General features: G+C 41.8%; 2 protein-coding genes across 2 annotated transcripts in view; one reads left to right on the forward strand and one right to left on the reverse strand.

The window, feature by feature from the left end:
• Positions 1-2,178, forward strand: part of LOC112230398 (complement C3) — a 44,796-nt gene extending 42,618 nt beyond the window's left edge. The window contains 2 exon segments of the mRNA XM_024396687.2: positions 127-262; positions 1,645-2,178. Coding sequence (XP_024252455.2) covers positions 127-262; positions 1,645-1,795 — 287 coding nt within the window. The 3' untranslated portion in view covers positions 1,796-2,178.
• A 2,363-nt stretch (positions 2,179-4,541) lies between these two features.
• The window catches only part of LOC112230397 (nidogen 1a), an 80,351-nt gene continuing 62,634 nt past the window's right edge, over positions 4,542-22,258 (reverse strand). The window contains exons 15-20 of the mRNA XM_024396686.2: positions 21,355-21,481; positions 15,216-15,387; positions 13,213-13,370; positions 12,245-12,368; positions 9,960-10,072; positions 4,542-5,073 (exon numbers count right to left, since the gene is read on the reverse strand). Coding sequence (XP_024252454.2) covers positions 4,955-5,073; positions 9,960-10,072; positions 12,245-12,368; positions 13,213-13,370; positions 15,216-15,387; positions 21,355-21,481 — 813 coding nt within the window. The 3' untranslated portion in view covers positions 4,542-4,954. The remainder of the gene's footprint in view (positions 5,074-9,959; positions 10,073-12,244; positions 12,369-13,212; positions 13,371-15,215; positions 15,388-21,354; positions 21,482-22,258) is intronic.

Raw genomic sequence — 22,258 nt, forward strand, 5'->3', positions numbered from 1 at the left:
ACACAATATGGTTTTTCACACAAATGCAAATGTTTTTGTTTTGCAAGCCACTCTTTTTCCAGAAAGTTTAAAACCAAAGTTCTTTACCAAAATGAGATCAACGTTAAATGTTTCATTTCTCTTTAGGCACTGACTATGTGTTAGAAGGGGGAAAACGCTTGTTCCTGGCCCACCCCTCCTGTAGAGAGGCACTAGATCTGAAAGAAGGCCAGAGCTACCTGCTCATTGGAGACACTGCAGATCTAATCCAGAGTGGTCACGGGTAAGAAAGGTCTCATTTCATTACGCTAGTTTCAAAAGGGTTTTGAAGAGAAATCTTGCCCACGACTCATATTTTTTCAAAAAGCAACTTTCATGAACATATGTTTTTTAATCGTAAACCAGACATTTTAGGCTCAGTTATAGTGATACGCATCTATTCTGGTCTTCAGTTTGACCGTTCGTTGCAAAAGTGATATGTTTTGGTATTTTAGTAGTAAATCTAGCTATTTTCGCCCCTAGCGGTACCAATGAAATCATAATGTAAAGGCACCTTGAGAAGGTGCCTCTACGTCATTTCAAGGGAGGGGTTCTGTATGAAATACACTCCCTTCTAGATGTGCTGGGTGGTTCCACCTGAAGTCTTACTATAAAAGCAGGTGAAAGCCTGCCTTATTTGGAAATGATCTTGGTAAGTGGAGTGTGCCAATATATTTAGCATGATGCTACCTTGACTAGACTACTGACGTTACACAAAATTTAAAAGAAAGTATGGTGCATTTCCCCATATGGACATAAATTCTATGTTTTTGCTTATCGTTTCATACACATCTATGCATTTGACAAAAAACATGTAAACTATGAGGATTATACATTCATAGTTGTAGCTACATCCTAAGAAGAAATAGATGACAATGGTGGTCATGTCAACTTGTTGTATTTTTTCCCAACCACTGACTGATGGTGTGTGGTGGTGTGGTCTGCTAAAACAGATGGCTCATACTGTTGTTAAATGGTTGTGAGTTCTAGTCAATATGTATAAACCCTGGATGACCAAAAGGGGGCGCTGTATTGAAACCTCATTGTGGATTCAGATTCCTGATTTAACCTTTCAAGTGTAGATAGGATTAAACAAACAATGGAATGCAGTATCAGCTTTAAAGGAGTAGTTCAGTATTTACAACTTGATGTTAGATGGTTCCTCAACCTTAAAGCAGTCTATGGGCCAGGAAAAACTGTAATCAATGGTTGTTTTTTCCTTAAACAGCCTTTACTTAAACAGCCATTACTTTAGCCACCGCTAGCTAACAATCAATGGAAGTGATGGAGGGGATGTGAGCATGTTATTTTTGAATGGCCAAATCACCTTTAAGTAACATCAAGCCAAATATGGAGTTATTCATTGATTTCGGTGATTTGGAGAAAACATTTTTTTACATTCTCACATGCCCCCATCACTTTCAATGATTTTTATGCTAGCAGTGGCTCAAGTTTGTAGTGGCTGTTTAAAGAAAACTTAACCATGGATTACAGTTTCTCCTGGCCCATAGACTACTTTCATCCTTGAAGTAAAAGCTATAAATGAGCTATTTTATTAACTGTAACTATATTTCCGTCACACTACTAGACCGCAAACCCTGCTAAGAGCTATGTCTTTGTTTCTAGATTCGACTATGTATTGGGTGAGCGGACATGGATCGAATACTGGCCCACAAGTGATGAGTGCAATATGCAGGGTCAGGAAAAGACCAGGAAAAGATGTTTGGAAATCTATGACTTTGTTCACGAAATGCAAAGCGAAGGATGTGTAAACTAGAGTGAACATGTGTTATTCTGTTCTTTTCATTTGACACAGTCATTTTTTTCCTTGCACAAGAATGTCTTTGTACCAAATGTAGCCTAAATTAGCACTATTACTTGTCAATTAAAATGCTTTTGTTTGTTGTACTGGAAGATGCTTGCAAAAACATGAATAAAGATGTTTGTCCAAATTTCTTGGTTGACACCAGTCTCAGTCCAGGGGTTAAACCAGGTTCATCCATGTCCCTACCTGTCTAAACTATACCAGAGTGAACATGTGTTATTCTGTTGTTTTCATTTGACACAGTCATTTTTTTCCTTGCACAAGAATGTCTTTGTACCAAATGTAGCCTAAATTAGCACTATACTTGTCAATTAAAATGCTTTTGTTTGTTTCAATCCCCTGTCGAGTCAGACCAAAGACTTACAAAATGGGACCAATGCCACTGCTTTGCACTCAGAATTAAGGAGATGAATTTATGGTCCAGCCCTTTGATTGACTAGCATTCTGTCGATAGGTGTACTTGTACATCAAGCTGCTTCACGCTACAGACACAGGAGATGGGTTTCTGCCCTATTGGCTGTTCTGGCTCAGACAAGGCTTACTTACTTAGGCTGTGGCCAGAGATGTTGCATTCGCCACAGTTCATTTTGAGATCTTTTAGAAATGTAATGCATATACAAATGACAATGTGTGAATTCACAAACCACAAACTGGTATTAAAGTTACTGTATGCCTTCAAAAAAGACAAATAGCTTCCTGATAACTAACATGTTACTGTACTAACAAGAACAAAGACAATGTACACCAAACTTGTAAAAAAATTTAAAAAAAAAGGTTTAATAGGACAGCTGTACAGATTGTAAATGTCCTATTTTTTTCCCACAGTCGCCGCACAGCTGCACACACAGTACATGTGTTAACCTTATGTAACACTCCTATGGTGGGCTGTCAACCCTCTTATGGGGAGAATGAGGTCATCAAAAGGCACTGGGCCAACTTCTCTCCAGATAGGCTTGTGGCAGTCAAACACCAACAACCTGGCGTTATGCCCAACAATCTGTACACCTTCACAGTAGTAGTCAGCTATAACTGTTCATCAAGCGCACCACTGGAAAGGTGTACTTCAGATAATAGGTCTACAGTTGAAGTCGGAAGTTTACATACACTTAGGTTGGAGTCATTAAAACTAGTTTTCAACCACTCCACAATTTTTTTGTTAACAAACTATAGTCTTGGCAAGTCGGTTAGGACATCTACTTTGTGCAAGACACAAATAATTTTTCCAACAATTGTTTACAGACAGATTATTTCACTTATAATTCACTGTATCACAATTCCAGTGGGTCCAAAGTTTACATACACTAAGTTGACTGTGCCTTTAAACAGCTTGGAAAATTCCAGAAAATGATGTCATGGCTTTAGAAGCTTCTGATAGGCGAATTGACATCATTTGAGTCAATTGGAGGTGTACCTGTGGATGTATTTCAAGGCCTACCTTCCAACTCAGTGCCCCTTTGCTTGACATCATGGGAAAATCAAAAGAAATCAGCAAAGACCTCAGAAAAAAAATTGTAGACCTCCACAAGTCTGGTTCATACTTGGGAGCAATTTCCAAAACCCTGAAGGTACCACGTTCATCTGTACAAACAATAGTACGCAAGTATAAACACCATGGGACCAAGCAGCCGCCATGCCGCTCAGTAAGGAGACGCGTTGTCTCCTAGAGATGAACTTACTTTGGTGCGAAAAGTGCAAATAATTCCCAGAACAACAGAAAAGGACCATGTGAAGATGCTGGAGGAAACAGGTACCAAAGTATCTATATCCACAGTAAAACTAGTCCTATATCGACAAAGGCCGCTCAGCAAGGAAGAAGCCACTGCTCCAAAACCACCATGAAAAAGCCAGACTACAGTTTGCAACTGCACATGGGGACAAAGATTGTACTTTTTGGAGAAATGTCCTCTGGTCTAAAGAAACAGAAATAGAACTGTTTGGCCATAATGACTATCGTTATGTTTGGAGGAAAAATGGGTAGGCTTGCAAGCCAAAGAACACCATCTCAACTGTGAAGCACGGGGGTGGCAGCATCATTTTGTAGGGGTTTTTGCTGCAGGAGGAACTGGTGCACAAAATAGATGGCTTCATGAGGAAGGAAAATTATGGGGATATATTAAAGCAACATCTCAAGACATCAGTCTTGACATCAGTTAAAGCTTGGTCACAAATGGGTCTTCCAAATGGACAATGGACAACAACTTTGGAAGCATACTTCCAAAGTTGTGGCTTAAGGACAATAAGCCAAGGTATTGGAGTGGCCATCACAAAGGCCTGACCTCAATCCCATAGAAAATGTGTGGGCAAAACAGAAAAAGTGTGTGTGAGCAAGGAGGCCTAAAAAAACCTGACTCAGTTACACCAGCTCTGTCAGGAGGAATGGGACAAAATTCACCCAACTTATTGTGGGAAGCTTGTGGAAGGCTCCCCGAAACGTTTGACCCAAGTTCAGCAATTTAAAGGCAATGCTACCGAATACTAACTGAGTTTTTGTCAACTTCTGACCCACTGGGAATGTGATGAAAGAAAGAAATTCTGAAATAAATCCTTCTCTCTACTATTATTCTGACATTTCACATTCTAAAATAAAGTGGTGATCCTAACTGACCTAAAACAGGGAATTTTTACTAGGATTAAATGTCAGGAATTGTGAGTTTAAATGTATTTGGCTAAGGTGTATGTACACTTCTGACTTCAACTGTATATTTCCGGTATTTATTTACAATACAAAAAATACAATGTGACGTTTTATCAAATGGATCAGAAAATAATGCCAAAATAATTTGTGAGGTTTCAAATACACACAGTAACAATGTCAAAGGACTAGATAGGTGGAAGCAATAGGATAGCAACTCCACCTAACCAACCAGAGAACTACAGTAGAGATCCCTATCATATCCTTACAAACTACCCAATCCTCTCAGATCTGCCAGAGGGAAATCAACAAGGAACTGAGCAATAGAGGCCTAGCGATCTGAATGGATTTGGGCCACAGAGCAACCGGCAGCCGGATGCAGCTTATCTTTCTTCCTCTAAAGAGGAAGTTGGAAGGCACACGTGTCACAACTCCTTTTGTGCAGTTAGCAGGAGAATCTACTGATCTCTCTTCAGTCCTCACAAGTTCCTCTCTACACAGCTTCCGTCCACCACGTCTGGGCACCGGCAGGTGAAGCCGCCGCGGCGAGGTAGACAAAGGTGTGAACAGCCTCCGTTGTTCGAGCAGTAGTTATATGCTGTGGAAGACATTTGGATAACATATACCATCATTTACAGGAGTTTCTAGCCATTTGGCACAATTGTACTTTAAATTGTACTTTGATATCAAATGCACAATAAATGTGGTCTGAATAAGAATAAGAGCAAACCCCACCAAAAGCAGCAGTAGGGATATTCACAGTGCTATAACAACATACACAGCTACATACTCGTACACTAAAAACTGTTTAATTGATAACATGTGACATTTCACACACACAAAAACATTTACTGTATGCTCTAGGAGTGTTTCAGACACCCAGAGTACTTTGAAAAAGACAGTCAGAACAGATTTACACTGTTCTTGGTCCTGCGGTCTTGATTATGCAGTAATGTAAACCAGACTGAGAGCTCTATTATTAAAACCTCTACAGGATCGGTGGATCTCCATCAGGACGGTTGAGCTAACATAGGCTAATGTGATTATCATGAGGTTGTACGTAACAAGAACATTAACCAGGACATAGACATATCTGATATTGGCAGAAAGATTAACAATAATTTAAGCCAACTGCACTGTCCAATTTACAGTAGTTATTACATTGAAATAATACAATGCTATTGTTTGAGAGTGCACAGTTATGAACTTGAAATGTATTAATAAACCAATTAGGCACATTTAGGCAGTCTTTATACATCTTTTTTTACACAGAAATACAATGGTTCTTTGGATCAGCCTAAAATGATGCACATACACTGTTGCCATCTAGTGGCCAAAATCTAAATTGCACCTCGGCTGGAATAATACATTATGGCCTTTCCCTTGCATTTAAAAAATTATGGTAAAAAAATATATATATATTTTATCAGATCTAATGTGTTACATTCTCCTACATGAATTGAACATTTCCATAAACTTCAAAGTGTTTCCTTTAAAATGGTTTCAAGAATACGCATGTCCATGCTTCAGGTTCTAAAGCATGAAGCAGCTAGATTTGGGTATGTCATTTTAGGCGAAAATTGAAAAAACGGGTCCGATCCTTTAAAGAAAGAAAATGAAATAAAAATAGAACTATAACAAATAATTAAGGAGCAACAATAAAATAACAGTAGCGAGGCTATACACAGGGGGTTCCGGTACAATGTGCGGGGGCACCGGTTATTCAAGGTAATTGAGGTAATATGTACAGTTGAAGTCGGAAGTTTACAAACACTTAGGTTGGAGTCATTAAAACTAGTTTTTCAACCATTCCAAAATGTCTTGTTAAGAAACTATAGTTATGGCAAGTCGGTTAGGACATCTACTTTGTGCATGAGACAAGTCATTCTTCCAACAATTGTTTACAGACAGATTATTTCACTTCACTGTATCACAATTCCAGTGGGTCAGAAGTTTACATACACTAAGTTGACTGTGCCTTTAAACAGCTTGGAAAATTACAGAAAATGATGTCATGGCTTTAGAAGTTTCTGACAAGCTAATTGAAATATTTTCAGTCAATTGGAGGTGTACTGCAATCAAAAGAAATCAGCCAAGACCTCAGAAAAAAAAATTGTAGACCTCTACAAGTCTGAGTCATCCTTGGGAGCAATTTCCAAACGCCTAAAGGTACCACATTTATCTGTACAAACAATAGTACGCAAGTATAAACACCATGGGACCACGCAGCCGTCATACCGCTCAGGAAGGAGATGAGTTGCGAAAAGTGCAAATCATTCCCAGAACAACAGCAAAGGACCTTGTGAAGATGCTGGAGGAAACAGGTACAAAGGAATCTATATCCACAGTAAAATGAGTCCTCTATCAACATAACCTGAAAGGCCGCTCAGCAAGGAAGAAGCTACTGCTCCAAAACCACCATTTTTTCCAGACTTTTTGGAGAAATGTTCTCTGGTCTAATGAAACAAAAATAGAACTGTTTGGCCATAATGGCCATTGTTATGTTTGGAGGAAAAAGGAGGAGGTTTGCAAGCTGAAGAACACCATCCCAACCGTGAAGTACGGAGGTGGCAGCATCATGTTGTGGGGGTGCTTTGCTGCAGGAGGGACTGGTGCACTTCACAAAATAGATGGCATCATGAGAAGGAAAATTATGTGGATATATTAACAACATCTGAAGAAAATTAGTCAGGAAGTTAAAGCTTGGTCGCAAATGGGTCTTCCAAATGGACAATGACCCCAAGCATACTTCCAAAGTTGTGGCAAAATGGCTTAAGGACAACAAAGTCAAGGTATTGGAGTGGCCATTGCAAAGCCCTGGCCTCAATCCAATAGAACATTTGTGGGCAGAACTGAAAAAGCGTGTGCGAACAAGGAGGGCTACAAATCTGACTCAGTTACAGCAGCTCTGTCAGGAGGAAGGGGCCCAAATTCACCCAACTTATTGTGGAAGGCTACCCAAAACCTTTGACCCAAGTTAAACAATGTAAAGGCAATGCTACCAAATACTAACTGAGTGTATGTAAACTTCTGACCCACTGGGAATGTGATGATAGAAATAAAAGTTTAAATAAATAATTTTCTCTAATATTATTCTGACATTTCACATTCTTAAAATAAAGTGGTGATCCTAACTGACCTAAGACAGGGATTTTTTACTCTGATTAAATGTCAGAAATTGTGAAAAACTGAGTTTAAATGTATATGGCTTCCAACTTCTGTGTAAATGTAAACTTCCAACTTCAACTGTATATTTCAGGTATTTATTTACAAATTATTTTGGCATTATTTTCTGATCCATTTGATAATTTTTTTTGTAATGTAAATACAGCTTGCAGCTGTGCTTCCCTTCGTAGTCCGTAATAGTTTGTAAACCCTAACCCTAACCCTAACCCAACCATTTGTACCTCTGCATTAGCAGTAAGGCAGGGACTGCTTTAATGTAAGGCAGGGACTGCTGCATGTCTAAACCTAAAACCCCTTGAATCCAAATTTTAAAAAGACTGTCTTGATGAATGGTTAAAAGCAGTTGGCTGGCGGTTCACCATCCTAAAGCCTTTAATCACACAACATCGGGCATCATTTTCTTTTTCAACATCGGCCGTCATTTCACGACAATTCTGCATGTTGAATGGCCACCGTTCGTCGACACTCATTAGGCGATCTACAGCACATAGCCAACTATACTATAAGTACTTACTATACCACTCATACTGTACACAAATTAAGGCCAGAAAGTAAGAACAGACCCCCATGGTGGATTGGATCAGACCAGATGAATCCAGCGGGACCCCAGATGTATGAACATGGCAGACGGTGCACATTCCGCCCGACCCGAGTAATTGCATCCAGGGAAAATCGGGCGGTTGCTGAGTAAAGTGAACCTCTGCATAGCCAGCTGTAACCTTACAATTATGAGACTCTCAGCTGTATCCATGTACAGCTGTGTATTTAAAGCTATGTATCCAACTTGACTAATTCAGTGCTATATAACTAGTCTAGAACCACAACCATTAGAGTTGGGATCAATTCCATGGAATAGAATTGGACATAAATTCAGATGGCGTGCGTGTGTGTTTATTGTATAGACCTACACCAGTGGTCACTAACCAGTCGATCACCAAACATTTCTGGAGAAAAGCAGACGATAAAGGCATAAAGGGTCCCTTTTTTTGTGTTTGACTGTAGGCGGTAGGTGCACTTGATTCAGAAGCCCTGCGCACCGGGATACAAAGTGTTCCTATTTTGAACCATTTAATTTGTCTGAAAAGGCAAACTGCCTACCCTGTGGACCAGGAGATCTCTGGTGAAATTGAGTGTTCCGACTGCGTTGGCCAATTGGATAGCTCAAATCACTGTGCCTACCTACAGCTTCCACGACCCTAGCCTATGAGAGGTTTCATGACTTTTAAAACCATGACCAGAGAGACTGTCAAATAACACAGCAAAGAGCAGCTGTTTTTATGAGTGAGTTCACGTCTGAGTTTTATTCAGCACTGTCAACACTGTTTTTATTCAACACTATTACAAAACATAAAACGTGCTTCTCTCTACTTCCACTCGCGCTGTAGCTGCAATGAATGAGTAGCCAGGTGTATCGATAGCCCTGCGTTTTTATTACTATTAGCAGCTTGCCGTGTCTGTTTTAATATCAAGGAGTATTTCACTTTCTCGGGTCATAGGAAAAACAGGAATTTGTGCCTGAGGCAGATGCAGTGCGACTCGAGTTTTGCCATCAGGTGGAAGTCTGTGTCCCGTCTCTCTGGTCAGCCTCAGAGGACAGGAAGGAGGGACCATGAGAGGCAGACCCTCTGCTGAGGCTAGTGCCGTGTTCAAAACAACTGGGAACTCGCAAATCTGAAGAAAAAAAACAGATCCGACTGAACATTTTTTATTTGACCCGCCATCCAACTCGGAAACGCTGGTCTCTTTTTCTAGATCTTTCCGATCTGATGTTCACTGATGTCATAATTTGACCTTTTTTTTGCAGAGTTACCAGTCTTGAAAGCATTATGACCATCAGATGCAGGTACCTATAATCAGTCCAGCGAATGATTTACATTTATGCTCAGCTGTGCCTTGCAAGCGCTACACCAACTGATCTATTTTATTATCAAAGCTCGAGTTTTGAAATATAATATGGTCTGAGAATAACAATATTGACAGGCCAGGCATATAGCCAATATGCTGTGATAATGTATTAGGACTACTGCACAAACCTCATTCCTACAGAACTGTTTTTATTAGGTTAATGTTATATTTTTTAAGTCATGTTTTTAAAAAATCAGAGTGGTGGATCTCGGCTTCCTTTCGACTACGAAAGTGATCTTGACTCAGTCTAGGTCAGTGGTCACCAACCTTTTCTATCTCCAAATGGTACCCTATTCCTTATATAGTGTACTTATTTTGACCAGAGCCTATAGGGTGCCATGTGGGATGCAAACCAAGGCTATTGAGAGAGTGAGGAAGTGTGAGGAGGCTTACCTTGTGGGCATTCAGTTGGGGTCGTGGCAATGCCGTACACTCGTGAACGCTTCTGTGGCAGAAACTCGTCAGTCTCTCTGTCCGTTGTGCGGTCCACGGCAACCACCGCCTCCCTGGCAACAGCAAACGACATTATCAGAGCATTTTCTAAACATTCGCTGGGCCCCCTCGGGACCACACGCCAACGTTTGAGCCATGCTTAGTGCTATACATTACTTAAGTAATAATACTTTTTAAATAATACTTTACTAATCATATTTGACAACTTTTACTTCACTACATTCCTAAAGAAAATGATCTACTTTTACTCCATACATTTTCCCTGGCACCCAAAAATACTTGTTACTTTTTGAATGGTTAGCAGGACAGAAAAGTAGTCCAATTCATACACTTATCAAGAGAACATCCCTGGTCATCTCTACTGCCTCTGATCTGGCAGACTCACTAAACACAAATGCTTAGTTTGTAAATGCTGTCTGAGTGTTGGAGTGATCCCCTAGTAATCTGTAAAGAAAAAAGAAAATGGTGCCGTCTAGTTTGCTTAATATAAATATAAGGAATTTGAAATAATTTATACTTCTACTTTTACTTTTGATACTTAAGTATAATTAAAACCAAATACCTTTAGATTTTTAATTAAGTAGTATTTTACTGGCCAACTCACTTTTACTTGACTCATTTTCTATTAATAAATCCGCCCCTTTTTTTCAATTTTTGCCTAAAATTACGTACCCAAATCTAACTGCCTGTAGCTCAGGCCCTGAAGCAAGGATATGCATATTCTTGGTACTATTTGAAAGGAAACTCTTTGAAGTTAGTGGAAATGTGAAAGGGATGTAGGATAATATAACACAATAGATCTGGTAAAAAATAATACAAAGGAGAAAAAAAAACGTTCTTCTTACCATCATCTTTGAAATGCAAGAGAAAGGCCAAAATGTATTATTCCAGCACAGGTGGAATTTAGATTTTGGCCACTAGATGGCAGCAGTGCATGTGTAAAGTTTTAGGCTGATCCAATGAACCATTGCATTTCTGTTCAAAATGTTGTATCAAGACTGCCCAAATGTGCCTAATTTGTTTATTAATACATTTGAATGTTCAAAATTAGGCACTCTCTTAAGACAATAGCATTGTATTCTTCCACTGTAATAGCTACTGTAAATTGGACAGTGCAGTTAGATTAACAATAATTTAAGCTTTCTGCCAATATCAGATATGTCTATGTCCTGGGAAATTCTCTTGTTACTTACAACCTCATGCTAATCGCATTAGCTTACGTTAGCTCAACCGTCCCGTGGAAGGGAAACCGATCCCGAATAAGTTAAGGTATATTTACTTTTACTCAAGTATGACAATTGTGTACTTTTTTCACCATTAGTCACATCAAATAAACATGGTCATTAAACAAATATGGACATTTATGAGACAGTCGCTTTTTTAAATGAATAGAATTCTTTCAAATGGCTATGAAGAAAGAGAGCATAAACCTCATACTCATAACTTTGAAGTCGACTACCATTCTAATGAAGGCTCTTACTCTATTGACTGCCGTGAAAAAATACATTCTACATGACAATAATCCTTTCGATCATTCATTGCCAAAGTTTTTATTTTATTTTCATGAATCTTTTGAAAATGGGCCATATACTGACCTGATGTATACAAATCTGAGCATTTTAAGTAATGGGAAATGGATGCATGCTCATGAAATAGGTGTGTATGAATTAATTAAACAAATCAAATTGTATTCGTCATGTACACAGCTTACAGCAGGTATGAAAGGTATATCTTTAGGCAAAAATTACAGACAGTAGCTGACAATTAGCAAATTAGAACTCAAATTATTGATATAGAATTTATTTTTATATGATTTAAATATATATATATATATATATAAATAATTAGAAGCCTATAGTGCTAGACCTACTGTATTTCTATTTTAATGCAGTCATGTTTTAATTTGAAGCACCTTCACTTGTTTGTAACAATTGCAAAGACATTGGCGACTTTGTATTTCTGGTCAACTTCATTCTGCAGTTATCGTCAGTCACAGAGAGACAGATAGGCCTGAACATCTTGATTCTATGTATAGCAGAGATTGTATGTGTATAGTAGGATAATCTACAGAAGGGCAGTCAGTAAATAACAAGCATTTTCAAGAGCAACTTTAGTAACAATAGTTTTGGGAAACAGCTTGGAGATTTAACGATGCTCCTACCAAGGTTCAAACGATGAATTTAGCCTTAAGATGCTTTTGGGAAACCGGACCCAGGTCATCATACCTTCTCCAGTCAGTGTAGTAAAGGTTCCTCCCATGGGAGACGATGGCGAAAGGATACTGAATCCCCTCCACAATAGTCCTACGGTTCCTACCATTGGGGTCCATACACTGTACCTTACGAGTACCTGTAAAAAAAAATAAAAAAAACATGCAGCAGTCAAACCAACATCCCTGCTGTGAGCACCAGTGGTGTAAAGTACTTAAGTAAAAATACTTTAAAAAGTACGACTTAAGTAGGTTTTTGGGGTATCTGTACTTTACTTTACTATTTACATTTTTGACAACTTTTACTTTTACTTCACTACATTCCTAAAGAAAATAATGTACTTTTTACTCCGTACATTTTCCCTGCTACCCAAAAGTAATTTGAATGCTTCGCACAGGAAAATGGTCCAATATATGCAAGAAAACATCCCTGGTCATCCCTTATGCCTCTGATCTGGCGGACTCACTAAACACACATGCTTCATTGGTAAATTATGTCTGAGTGTTGGCTATCCATAAATAAAATAAATAAATAATATAGTGCCGTCTGGTTTGCTTAATATAAAGGAATTTGAAATTATTTATACTTTTACTTTTTTTACTCAAGTGGGTGACTTTCACTTTTACTTGAGTCATTTTCTATTAAGGTATCCTTACTTTTACTCAAGTATGACAATACAGTACTTTATCCACCACTGGCTAGCACCATGCTCCAACTAACTGAGTCATCTGAACTGTCTCAGTACAGTGGGATTTTCCCATGGATTGCTACATAGCATGTTTAGCTCACAATATCAATAGTGTTAGCATGTTTAGTGCAGCGTCTTTACCTGCATCAATAGGGTTAGCATGTTTAGCATAGCTTCTTACTAGCATCACTAGTGTTAGCATGTTTAGCACACCTTCTTAACAACTTCAATAGTGTAAGCACATTTAACATAGCTTTTTACAGATAGTGTCTGCATGTTTAGCGTAGCCTCTTACCGGCGTCGGCCCAGCACAGTTGCTGGCTCTCAGGGTCGTATGTCAGACCGTTGGGCAGCCCCAGGTCGTCCTTAACCAAGACTGTTCTGTCGGTTCCGTCCATGTTGGACATCTCGATCTTGGGCCCGTCTCTGTTCCAGTCTGCCCAGTAGAGTCGTCTGGACAACAAGCCATAGAAAACATGTTCCTGTCACAATGCTTAGAACCATATTTTTAAACCAACAGCTTTAAAAAGGAACACAGCACCAGTGATTTGTGTTGTCAACCCTACGTCAAACCTACAGTGGGCAAAAAAGTATTTAGTCAGCCACCAATTGTGCAAGTTCTCCCACTTAAAAAGATGAGAGAGGCCTGTAATTTTCATCATAGGTACACTTCAATTATGACAGACAAAATTAGAATTTTTTTCTCCAGAAAATCACATTGTAGGATTCTTAATGAATTTATTTACAAATTATGGCGGAAAATAATACTTTGTTATATACCCTTTGTTGGCAATGACAGAGGTCAAACGTTTTCTGTAAGTCTTCACAAGGTTTTCACACACTGTTGCTGGTATTTTGGCCCATTCCTCCATGTAGATCTCCTCTAGAGCAGTGATGTTTTGGGGCTGTTGCTGGGCAACACGGACTTTCAACTCCCTCCAAAGATTTTCTATGGGATTGAGATCTGGAAACTGGCTAGGCCACTCCAGGACCTTGAAATGCTTCTTACGACGCCACTTCTTCATTGCCCGGGCGGTGTGTTTGGTATCATTGTCATGCTGAAAGACCCAGCCACGTTTCATCTTCAATGCCCTTGCTGATGGAAGGAGGTTTTCACTCAAAATCTCACAATACATGGCCCCATTCATTCTTTCCTTTACACGGATCAGTCGTCCTGGTCCCTTTGCAGAAAAACAGCCCCAAAGCATGATGTTTCCACCCCCATGCTTCACAGTAGGTATAGTGTTCTTTGGATAAAACTCAGCATTCTTTGTCCTCCAAACACAACGAGTTGAGTTTTTACCAAAAAGTTATATTTTGGTGTCATCTGACCATATGACATTCTCCCAATCTTCTTCTGGATCATCCAAATGCTCTCTAGCAAACTTCAGACGGGCCTGGACATGTACTGGCTTAAGCAGGGGGACACGTCTGGCACTGCAGGATTTGAGTCCCTGGCGGCGTAGTGTGTTACTGATGGTAGGCTTTGTTACTTTGGTCACAGCTCTCTGCAGGTCATTCACTAGGTCCCTCTGTGTGGTTCTGGGATTTTTGCTCACCGTTCTTGTGATCATTTTGACCCCACGGGGTGAGATCTTGCGTGAAGCCCCAGATCGAGGGAGATTATCAGTGGTCCATTTCCTAATAATTGCTCCCACAGTTGATTTCTTCAAACCAAGCTGCTTACCTATTGCAGATTCAGTCTTCCCAGCCTGGTGCAGGTCTACAATTTTGTTTCTGGTGTCCTTTGACAGCTCTTTGGTCTTGGCCATAGTGGAGTTTGGAGTGTGACTGTTTGAGGTTGTGGACAGGTGTCTTTTATACTGATAACAAGTTCAAACAGGTGCCATTAATACAGGTAACGAGTGGAGGACAGAGGAGCCTCTTAAAGAAGAAGTTACAGGTCTGTGAGAGCCAGAAATCTTGCTTGTTTGTAGGTGACCAAATATTTATTTTCCACCATAATTTGCAAATAAATTCATTAAAAATCCTACAATGTGATTTTCTGGATTTTTATTTCTCATTTTGTCTGTCATAGTTGAAGTGTACCTATGATGAAAATTACAGGCCTCTCTCATCTTTTTAAGTGGGAGAACTTGCACAATTGGTGGCTGACTAAAGACTTTTTTGCCCCACTGTACCTACGTGCTATCTAAACCATGACAGATTCGCTAGCAAAATCATTCTAGGCCTTAGCGGTTAAGGACAATATATATTCAGCACAAAGAATTAACTGCTTATTTAATCGCAAATTTGCATCAAAGGAATCAAAGTCAGACATTGTCCAAAGACACGTACCCATAGGAGGGGTCAGCGACGATGGGCCGGGGGTTGACCAGGTCGGTGTCAAAGAGAACACGGCGCTGGCTTCCGTCCAGTTTGGCCACCTCAATCCTGTCCTTCATGGAGTCCGTCCAGAACATTAGCCGGGCCAGGTGGTCGATAGCCAAACCCTCTGGGCTCTCCAGGTCTGAGGAAGAGAAAAGGAGGATATCGTTACGCCTAGTTCAGACAGAAACTACAGATTTTGTATGAGGGTTTTCAGGGATGGAATTTAAGTATTTTGAGCACTGGCCAGCCAGGCGAATAGACCGCAATTCCTACAAGCCCGGGTCCAAAATCTGTGGGACATTTAAGAAGAAAAAAATCACTAGCCAGCGAGCTAGTTGGGCACATTTTCTACAATCCCAATATGAAAAATACTATCCTTAGGTTAGCTTTATTTCCATCTCTGGGAGTTATACACTACATGACCAAAAGTATGTTGACACCTGCTCGTCGAACATCTCATTCCAAAATCATGGACATTAATATGGCGTTGGTGCCCCCATTGCTGCTTTAAAAGACTCCACTGTTCTGGGAAGTCTTTCCACTAGATTTTGGAACATTGCTTGCTTCCGTTCAGCCACAAGAGCATTAGTGAGGTCAGGCACTGATGTTGGGTGATTAGAGCTGGCTTGCAGTTGGCGTTCAAATTCATCCCAAAGCCGTTCGATGGGGTTGAGTTCAGGGCTCTGTGCAGGCCAGTCAAGTTCTTCCACACCAATCTCAAAAAATAATTTCAGTATGGACCTTTTTTTCACCTTTATTTAACCAGGTAGGCCAGTTGTGAACAAGTTCTCATTTACAACTGCGACCTGGCCAAGATAAAGCAAAGTAGTGCGACAAAAACAACAACACAGAGTTACATATAAATAAACATACAGTCGATAACACAAAAGAAAAGAAAAATAGAGAAATCTATGTACAGTGTGTGCAAATGTAGAAGAGTAGGGAGGTAGGCAATAAATAGGCCCTAGAGGCAAAAATAATTACAATTTAGCATTAATACTGGAGTGATAGATGTGCAGATGATGCTATGCAAGTAGAGATACTGTGGTGCAAAAGAGCAAGAGGGTAAGTAATAATATGGGGATGAGGTAGTCGGGTGTGCTATTTACAGATTGGCTTTGTACAGGTATAGTGATCGGTAAGCTGCTCAGACAGCTGATGCTTAAAGTTAGAGAGGGAGATATAAGACTCCAGCTTCAGAGATTTTTGCAATTCGTTCCAGTCAGCAGAGAACTGTAAGGAAAGGCGGCCAAAGGAAGTGTTGGCTTTGGGGATGACCAGTGCAATATACCTGCTGAAGCGCGTGCTACGGGTGGGTGTTGCTATGGTGACCAGTGAGCTGAGATAAGGCGGGGCTTTACCTAGCAAAGACTTATAGATGACCTGGAGCCAGTGAGTTTGGTGACGGATGTGTAGTGAGGGCCAGCCAACGAGAGCATACAGGTCGCAGTGGTGGGTGGTATATGGGGCTTTGGTGATAAAACGGATGGCACTGTGATAGACTGCATCCCGTTTGCAGAGTAGAGTGTTGGGGACTATTTTGTAAATGACATCGACAAAGTCAAGGATCGGTAGGATAGTCAGTTTTATGAGGGTATGTTTGGCAGCATGAGTGAAGGAGGCTTTGTTGCGAAATAGGAAGATGATTCTAGATTTATTTTTGGATTGGGGATGTTTAATGTGAGTCTGGAAGGAGAGTTTACAGCCTAACCAGACACCTTAGGTATTTGTAGTTGTCCACATATTCTAGGTCAGAACCGTCCAGAGTAGTTATGCCAGTCAGGCGGGAGGGTGTGGGCAGTTGAAGAGCTGCACTTGGTTATACTAGCATTTAGATTTACTAGCACCATTCTCTGTGCATGGGGGCATTGTCATGCTGAAACAGGAAAGGGCCTTCCCAAAACTTTGCCACAAAGTTGGAAGCACAGAATTGTCTAGCATGTCATTGTATGCTGTTGTATGCTTCACTGGAACTAAGGGGCCTAGCCTGAACCATGAAAAACAGCCCCAGACCATTATTCCTCCTCCACCAAACTTTACAGTTGGCATTATGTATTCAGGCGGGTATTCGTCCATCGGGACTGCCAGATGGTGAAAAATGATTCCTCACTCCAGCGAATGCATTTTCACTGCTCCAGAGTCCAATGGCGGCGAGCTTTACACCACTCCAGCCGACGCTTGGCATTGCGCATGGTGATCTTAGGCTTGTATGCAGCTGCTCAGCCATGGAAACCAATTTCTTGAAGGTCCTTAACGAACAGTTCTTGTGCTGACGTTGCTTCCAGAGGCTGTTTGGAACTCGGTAGTGAGTGTTACATGCAATGTGTTTCAGCACTTGGCGTTCCCGTTCTGTGAGCTTGTGTGGCCTACCGCTTTGCAGCTTAGCCATTGTTGTTACTAGAGCTGACCGGGGCAGCTCTAGCAGGGCAGACATTTGACTTACTTGTTAGAAAGCAGTGGTGTAAAGTACTTAAGGAAAAATAATTTAAAGTACTACTTAAGTCATTTTTTGGGGTATCTGTACTTTACTACGTATATTTTTGACTACTTTTACTTTTACTTCACTACATTCCTTAAGAAAATATTGTACTTTTTACTCCATACATTTTCCTTGACACCCAAAAGTACTCGTTACATTTGAATGCTTAGCAGGACAGGAAAATAGTCAAATTCACGCACTTATCAACCGAACGTCCCTGGTCATCCCTACTGCCTCTGATCTGGCGGACACACTGAACCAACGTGCTTTGTTTGTAAATTATGTCTGAATGTTGGAGTGTGTCTGTGGCTTTCTGTAAATGAAAAAAAACAAGAAGATGGTGCCATCTGGTTTGCTCAATATAAGGAATTTGAAATGATTTATACTTCTACTTTTGATACTTAAGTATATTTTAAACCAAATACTTTTATACTTTTACTCAAGTAGAATTTTACTGGGTGACTTTTCCTTTTACTTGAGTCATTTTCTATTAAGGTATCTTTACCTTTACTGAAGTATGATAGTTGGGTACTTTTCCACCACAGTTGGAAAGGTGGCATCCTATGATGGTGCCACATTGAAAGTCACTTAGCTCTTCAGTAATGCCATTCTACTGGCAATGTTTGTCTATGGAGATTGCATGGCCGTGTGCCCGATTTTATACACCTGTCAGCAACGGGTGTGGATGAAATAGCCAAATCCACTAATTTGAATTGGTGCCCACATACTTTTGGATATATAGTGTACATGTCACGCCCTGACCTGAGTATTCTTTGTTTTCTTTATTGTTTTGGTTAGGTCAGGGTGTGACATGCGTGATGTATGTGGTTTTTGTACTGTCTAGGGGTTTTGTAGGTTTATGGGGTTGTTTACCATCTAGGTGTTTATATATGTCTATGGTTGCCTAGATTGGTTCTCAAATAGAGGCAGGTGTTTATCGTTGTCTCTGATTGGGAACCATATTTAGGCAGCCATCTTCTTTGGGTATTTTGTGGGTTATTATCTATGTTTATGTCTAGTTGCCTGTGTCTGCACTTTTGTAAGATAGCTTCACGGTCGTTTTGTTATTTTGGATAGTTTGTTTAGTTTAGTCTTCATTAATAAATAGAAGATGTATTCACATCACGCTGCGCTTTGGTCTCCTCACTACGACGAACGTGACAGAATAACCCACCTTAAAAGGACCAAGCAGCGTGATTGGGAGGAACAGCGCTTAATGGAGAAATGGACCCGGGAGAAGGACGAATGGGTAACAACCTGGGAGGATATTGAGAGTTGGTCGATCGATCCAGGGAGAGTGCCAGAGCCTGCATGGGATTCTTTGGAACAGTGCGAGGAGGGATACAGGAGAATGGAGGAACGGCGAAGATATAAGGGTACACGACTAGCACGGAAGCCCGAGAGGCAGCCCCAAGAAAAGTTTTTTGGGGGAGCACACGAGGAGATTGGCTAAGTCAGGTAGGAGACCTGAGCCAACTCCTCGTGCTACCGTGGGGAGCGTGTAACTGGTCAGGCACCGTGTTATGCAGAGATGCGCACGGTGTCTCCACCCCGGTGTGCTATATTCCAGCTCCTCGCATTGGCCGGGCTAGAATGAGCATCCAGCCAGGACGGGTTGTGTCAGCTTTACACTCCAGATGTCCAGTACGCCTCCACAGCCCAGTACGTCCTGTGCCTGCTCCCCGCACTCGCCCTGAGGTGCGTGTCCCCAGCCCAGTACCACCAGTGCCAACACCACGCACCAGGCTTCCTGTGCGTCTCCAGAGCCCTGTACACCCTGTTCCTCCTCCCCGCACTCGCCCTGAGGTGCGTGTCTCCAGCCCGGTACCACCAGTGAGGGGCACCACGCACCAGGCCACCAGTGCGCCTCCAGGGTCCATTACTCCCTGTTCCTGCTCATTGCACTCGCCCTGAGGTGCGTGTCCCCAGCCCGGTACCTCCAGTGTCGGCACCACACACCAGGTCTATAGTGCGACTCGGCAGTCCAGTACGCCCTGTTCCTTCTCCCTGTCCAGAGCATTCGGCAACAGTACCCAGCCCAGAGCGTCCGGCTACAGTACCCAGTCCAGAGCGTCCGGCTACAGTACCCAGTCCAGAGTGTCCGGCAACAGTCTACAGACCGGAATCCCCTACGACGGGCCGCAGATCGGAACCTCCTATATCAGGTCACAGTCCGGAACCTACCACAACAGGTCGCAGTCCGCCAGAGTCTCCCTCCAGTCCGGAGCCGCCAGAGTCTCCCTCCAGTCCGGAGCCGCCAGAGTCTCCGTCCAGTCCGGAGCCGCCAGAGTCTCCGTCCAGTCCGGAGCCGCCAGAGTCTCCCTCCAGTCCGGAGCCTCCAGAGTCTCCCTCCAGTCCGGAGCCGCCAGAGTCTCCCTCCAGTCCGGAGCCGCCAGAGCCTCCCTCCTGTCCGGAGCCGCCAGAGCCGTCAGCCAGCCAGGAGCCGCCAGAGCCGTCAGCCAGCCAGGAGCCGCCAGAGCCGTCAGCCAACCAGGAGCCACCGATGCCGCCTGTCACGCCGTCGATGCTGGAATCTCCCTCCTGTCTGGAGCTGCCAAAGCCGCTTCTCAGTCCAGTGACGCCCTCTACGATGATCTTCAGTCCGGGGCCCGCTGTGGGCCAAGACTGAGGTAGAGCGGGGTCCACGTCCTGCACCCGAGCCGCCGCCGTGAAAAAGGCCCACCCGGACCCTCCCCTTTAGATTAGGTTTTGCGTCCGGAGTCCGCACCTTTGTGGGGGGGTACTGTCACACCCTGACCTGAGTATTCTTTGTTTTCTTTATTGTTTTGGTTAGGTCAGGGTGTGACAATGGTGATGTATGTGGTTTTGTACTGTCTAGGGGTTTTGTAGGTTTTTAGGGGTTGTTTATCATCTAGGTGTTTATATGTCTATGGTTGCCTAGATTGGTTCTCAATTAGAGGCAGGTGTTTATCGTTGTCTGTTTGGGAACCACATTTAGGCAGCCATCTTCTTTGGGTATTTCGTGGGTTATTATCTATGTCTATGTGAAGTTGCATGTTTGCACTCAATGTTTATAGCGGTCACGGTCGTTTTGATATTTTGTTTGTTTAGTGTACTTCGTGGTTTTTTTCATCTATCATTAAAAGGATGTATTCACATCACGGTGCGCTTTGGCCTCCTCACTACGACGTTCGTGACAGTACATTGAAAGACTACCAAGACAATGGATCACAATCCATCATTTGTCCGTGTTTCACACATGTCAAAAGATGAAATTGATGGAACTTTTGTTTTTTGTTTACACATAATACTATATTTCATGAATAAGCCTTTATAAAGGCACACAAGTCAATTATGAGAAATCAATGAGAAATAAAACATGATAAATGAAAAGTTAACTATTATCATTCTTGATGTGTTTCATGGACCAGGCTAGCTAGGTTTGAGCTGATCTCAGACCAGTGTACCGCTCACCTGTTGTGACGAGAGAGATTGTGTCTCCTCCCTCCAGACTGGCCTGACACCTGTGTACTAAAGCGGTTGTGACGAGAGAAATTGTGTCTTTCCCTACAGGCTGACCTCAGACCTGTGAACAGCTCACCTTTTGTAACGAGAGAGATGGTGTCTCCTCCCTCCAGGCTGACCTGAGACCTGTGTACTGCTCACCTGTTGTTATGAGAGAGATGGTGTCTCCTCCCTCTAGGCTGGCCTTGCTGATGGAGGGCCCTGTGATGTCTGTCCAGTACACCATCTTCTCCACACAGTCGTAGGCCACAGCGATCGCCACTCTGTCCTGGGAGCAACACATAGAGACAGAGGGTTTTATTGATTTATGGTTTATTTAGATCGGGACAGATACAAAACACATTGACACATTGAATAGACCAATTATCCAATACTCTTTGCACCATAGTAGTGTGTAGCTGGCCTGGTACAAAAAAATTATTCCTTGTGTTTTCCCTTAACTGCTAATTGGAAACCATTTTAACGTCAGAATATAGGATGTCACACACACTCTCAATGGAGCCCTTGTTTACACCAAGAGAACATTGCAGTAATGTTATAAATGTTTTTTTTATCAAGATTGTCAAATTTATGTTGCAAGCAGAACAGGAATTACTTTAATAGTGTTAATATCTCGCCCCACTCATTTCAGATGGGGTTCAACCAAATGACATAAGAAATACACAATGTTACATTACATTTCAAAATGGCAGAATGCGGTTAGCCAAACAATTGAAGCATTTATGGGGAATCCCTCTGTTCTGCCAGACCATTCCACGCTAGTGAGAAGAAAGAAGAAAAGCCTGAGGACGAGTATGGATGGCCGACTCACACAATCAGGAGATTGTTGAAGTGGCATTTGGGACATTCCAGAGAGTGGGTACGTGGACCCACGACACCCATCAACGCACTCTCAGTCTGGCTAAAGGAAACATCTGACATGCGAGAAAGAGATGATAAAAAAAAAATATTTTCATTCAACCTAAGACTGGGGGTCTTAGAAGACAGCTCTGGCCATCTGGTGAGCGGCCATCTTGACAAGGCGTGGTAGGCCAGGGCTTACAGA

The sequence above is a fragment of the Oncorhynchus tshawytscha genome, linkage group LG32 (genome assembly GCF_018296145.1).
Source record: "Oncorhynchus tshawytscha isolate Ot180627B linkage group LG32, Otsh_v2.0, whole genome shotgun sequence".
Lineage (NCBI taxonomy): Eukaryota > Metazoa > Chordata > Actinopteri > Salmoniformes > Salmonidae > Oncorhynchus > Oncorhynchus tshawytscha.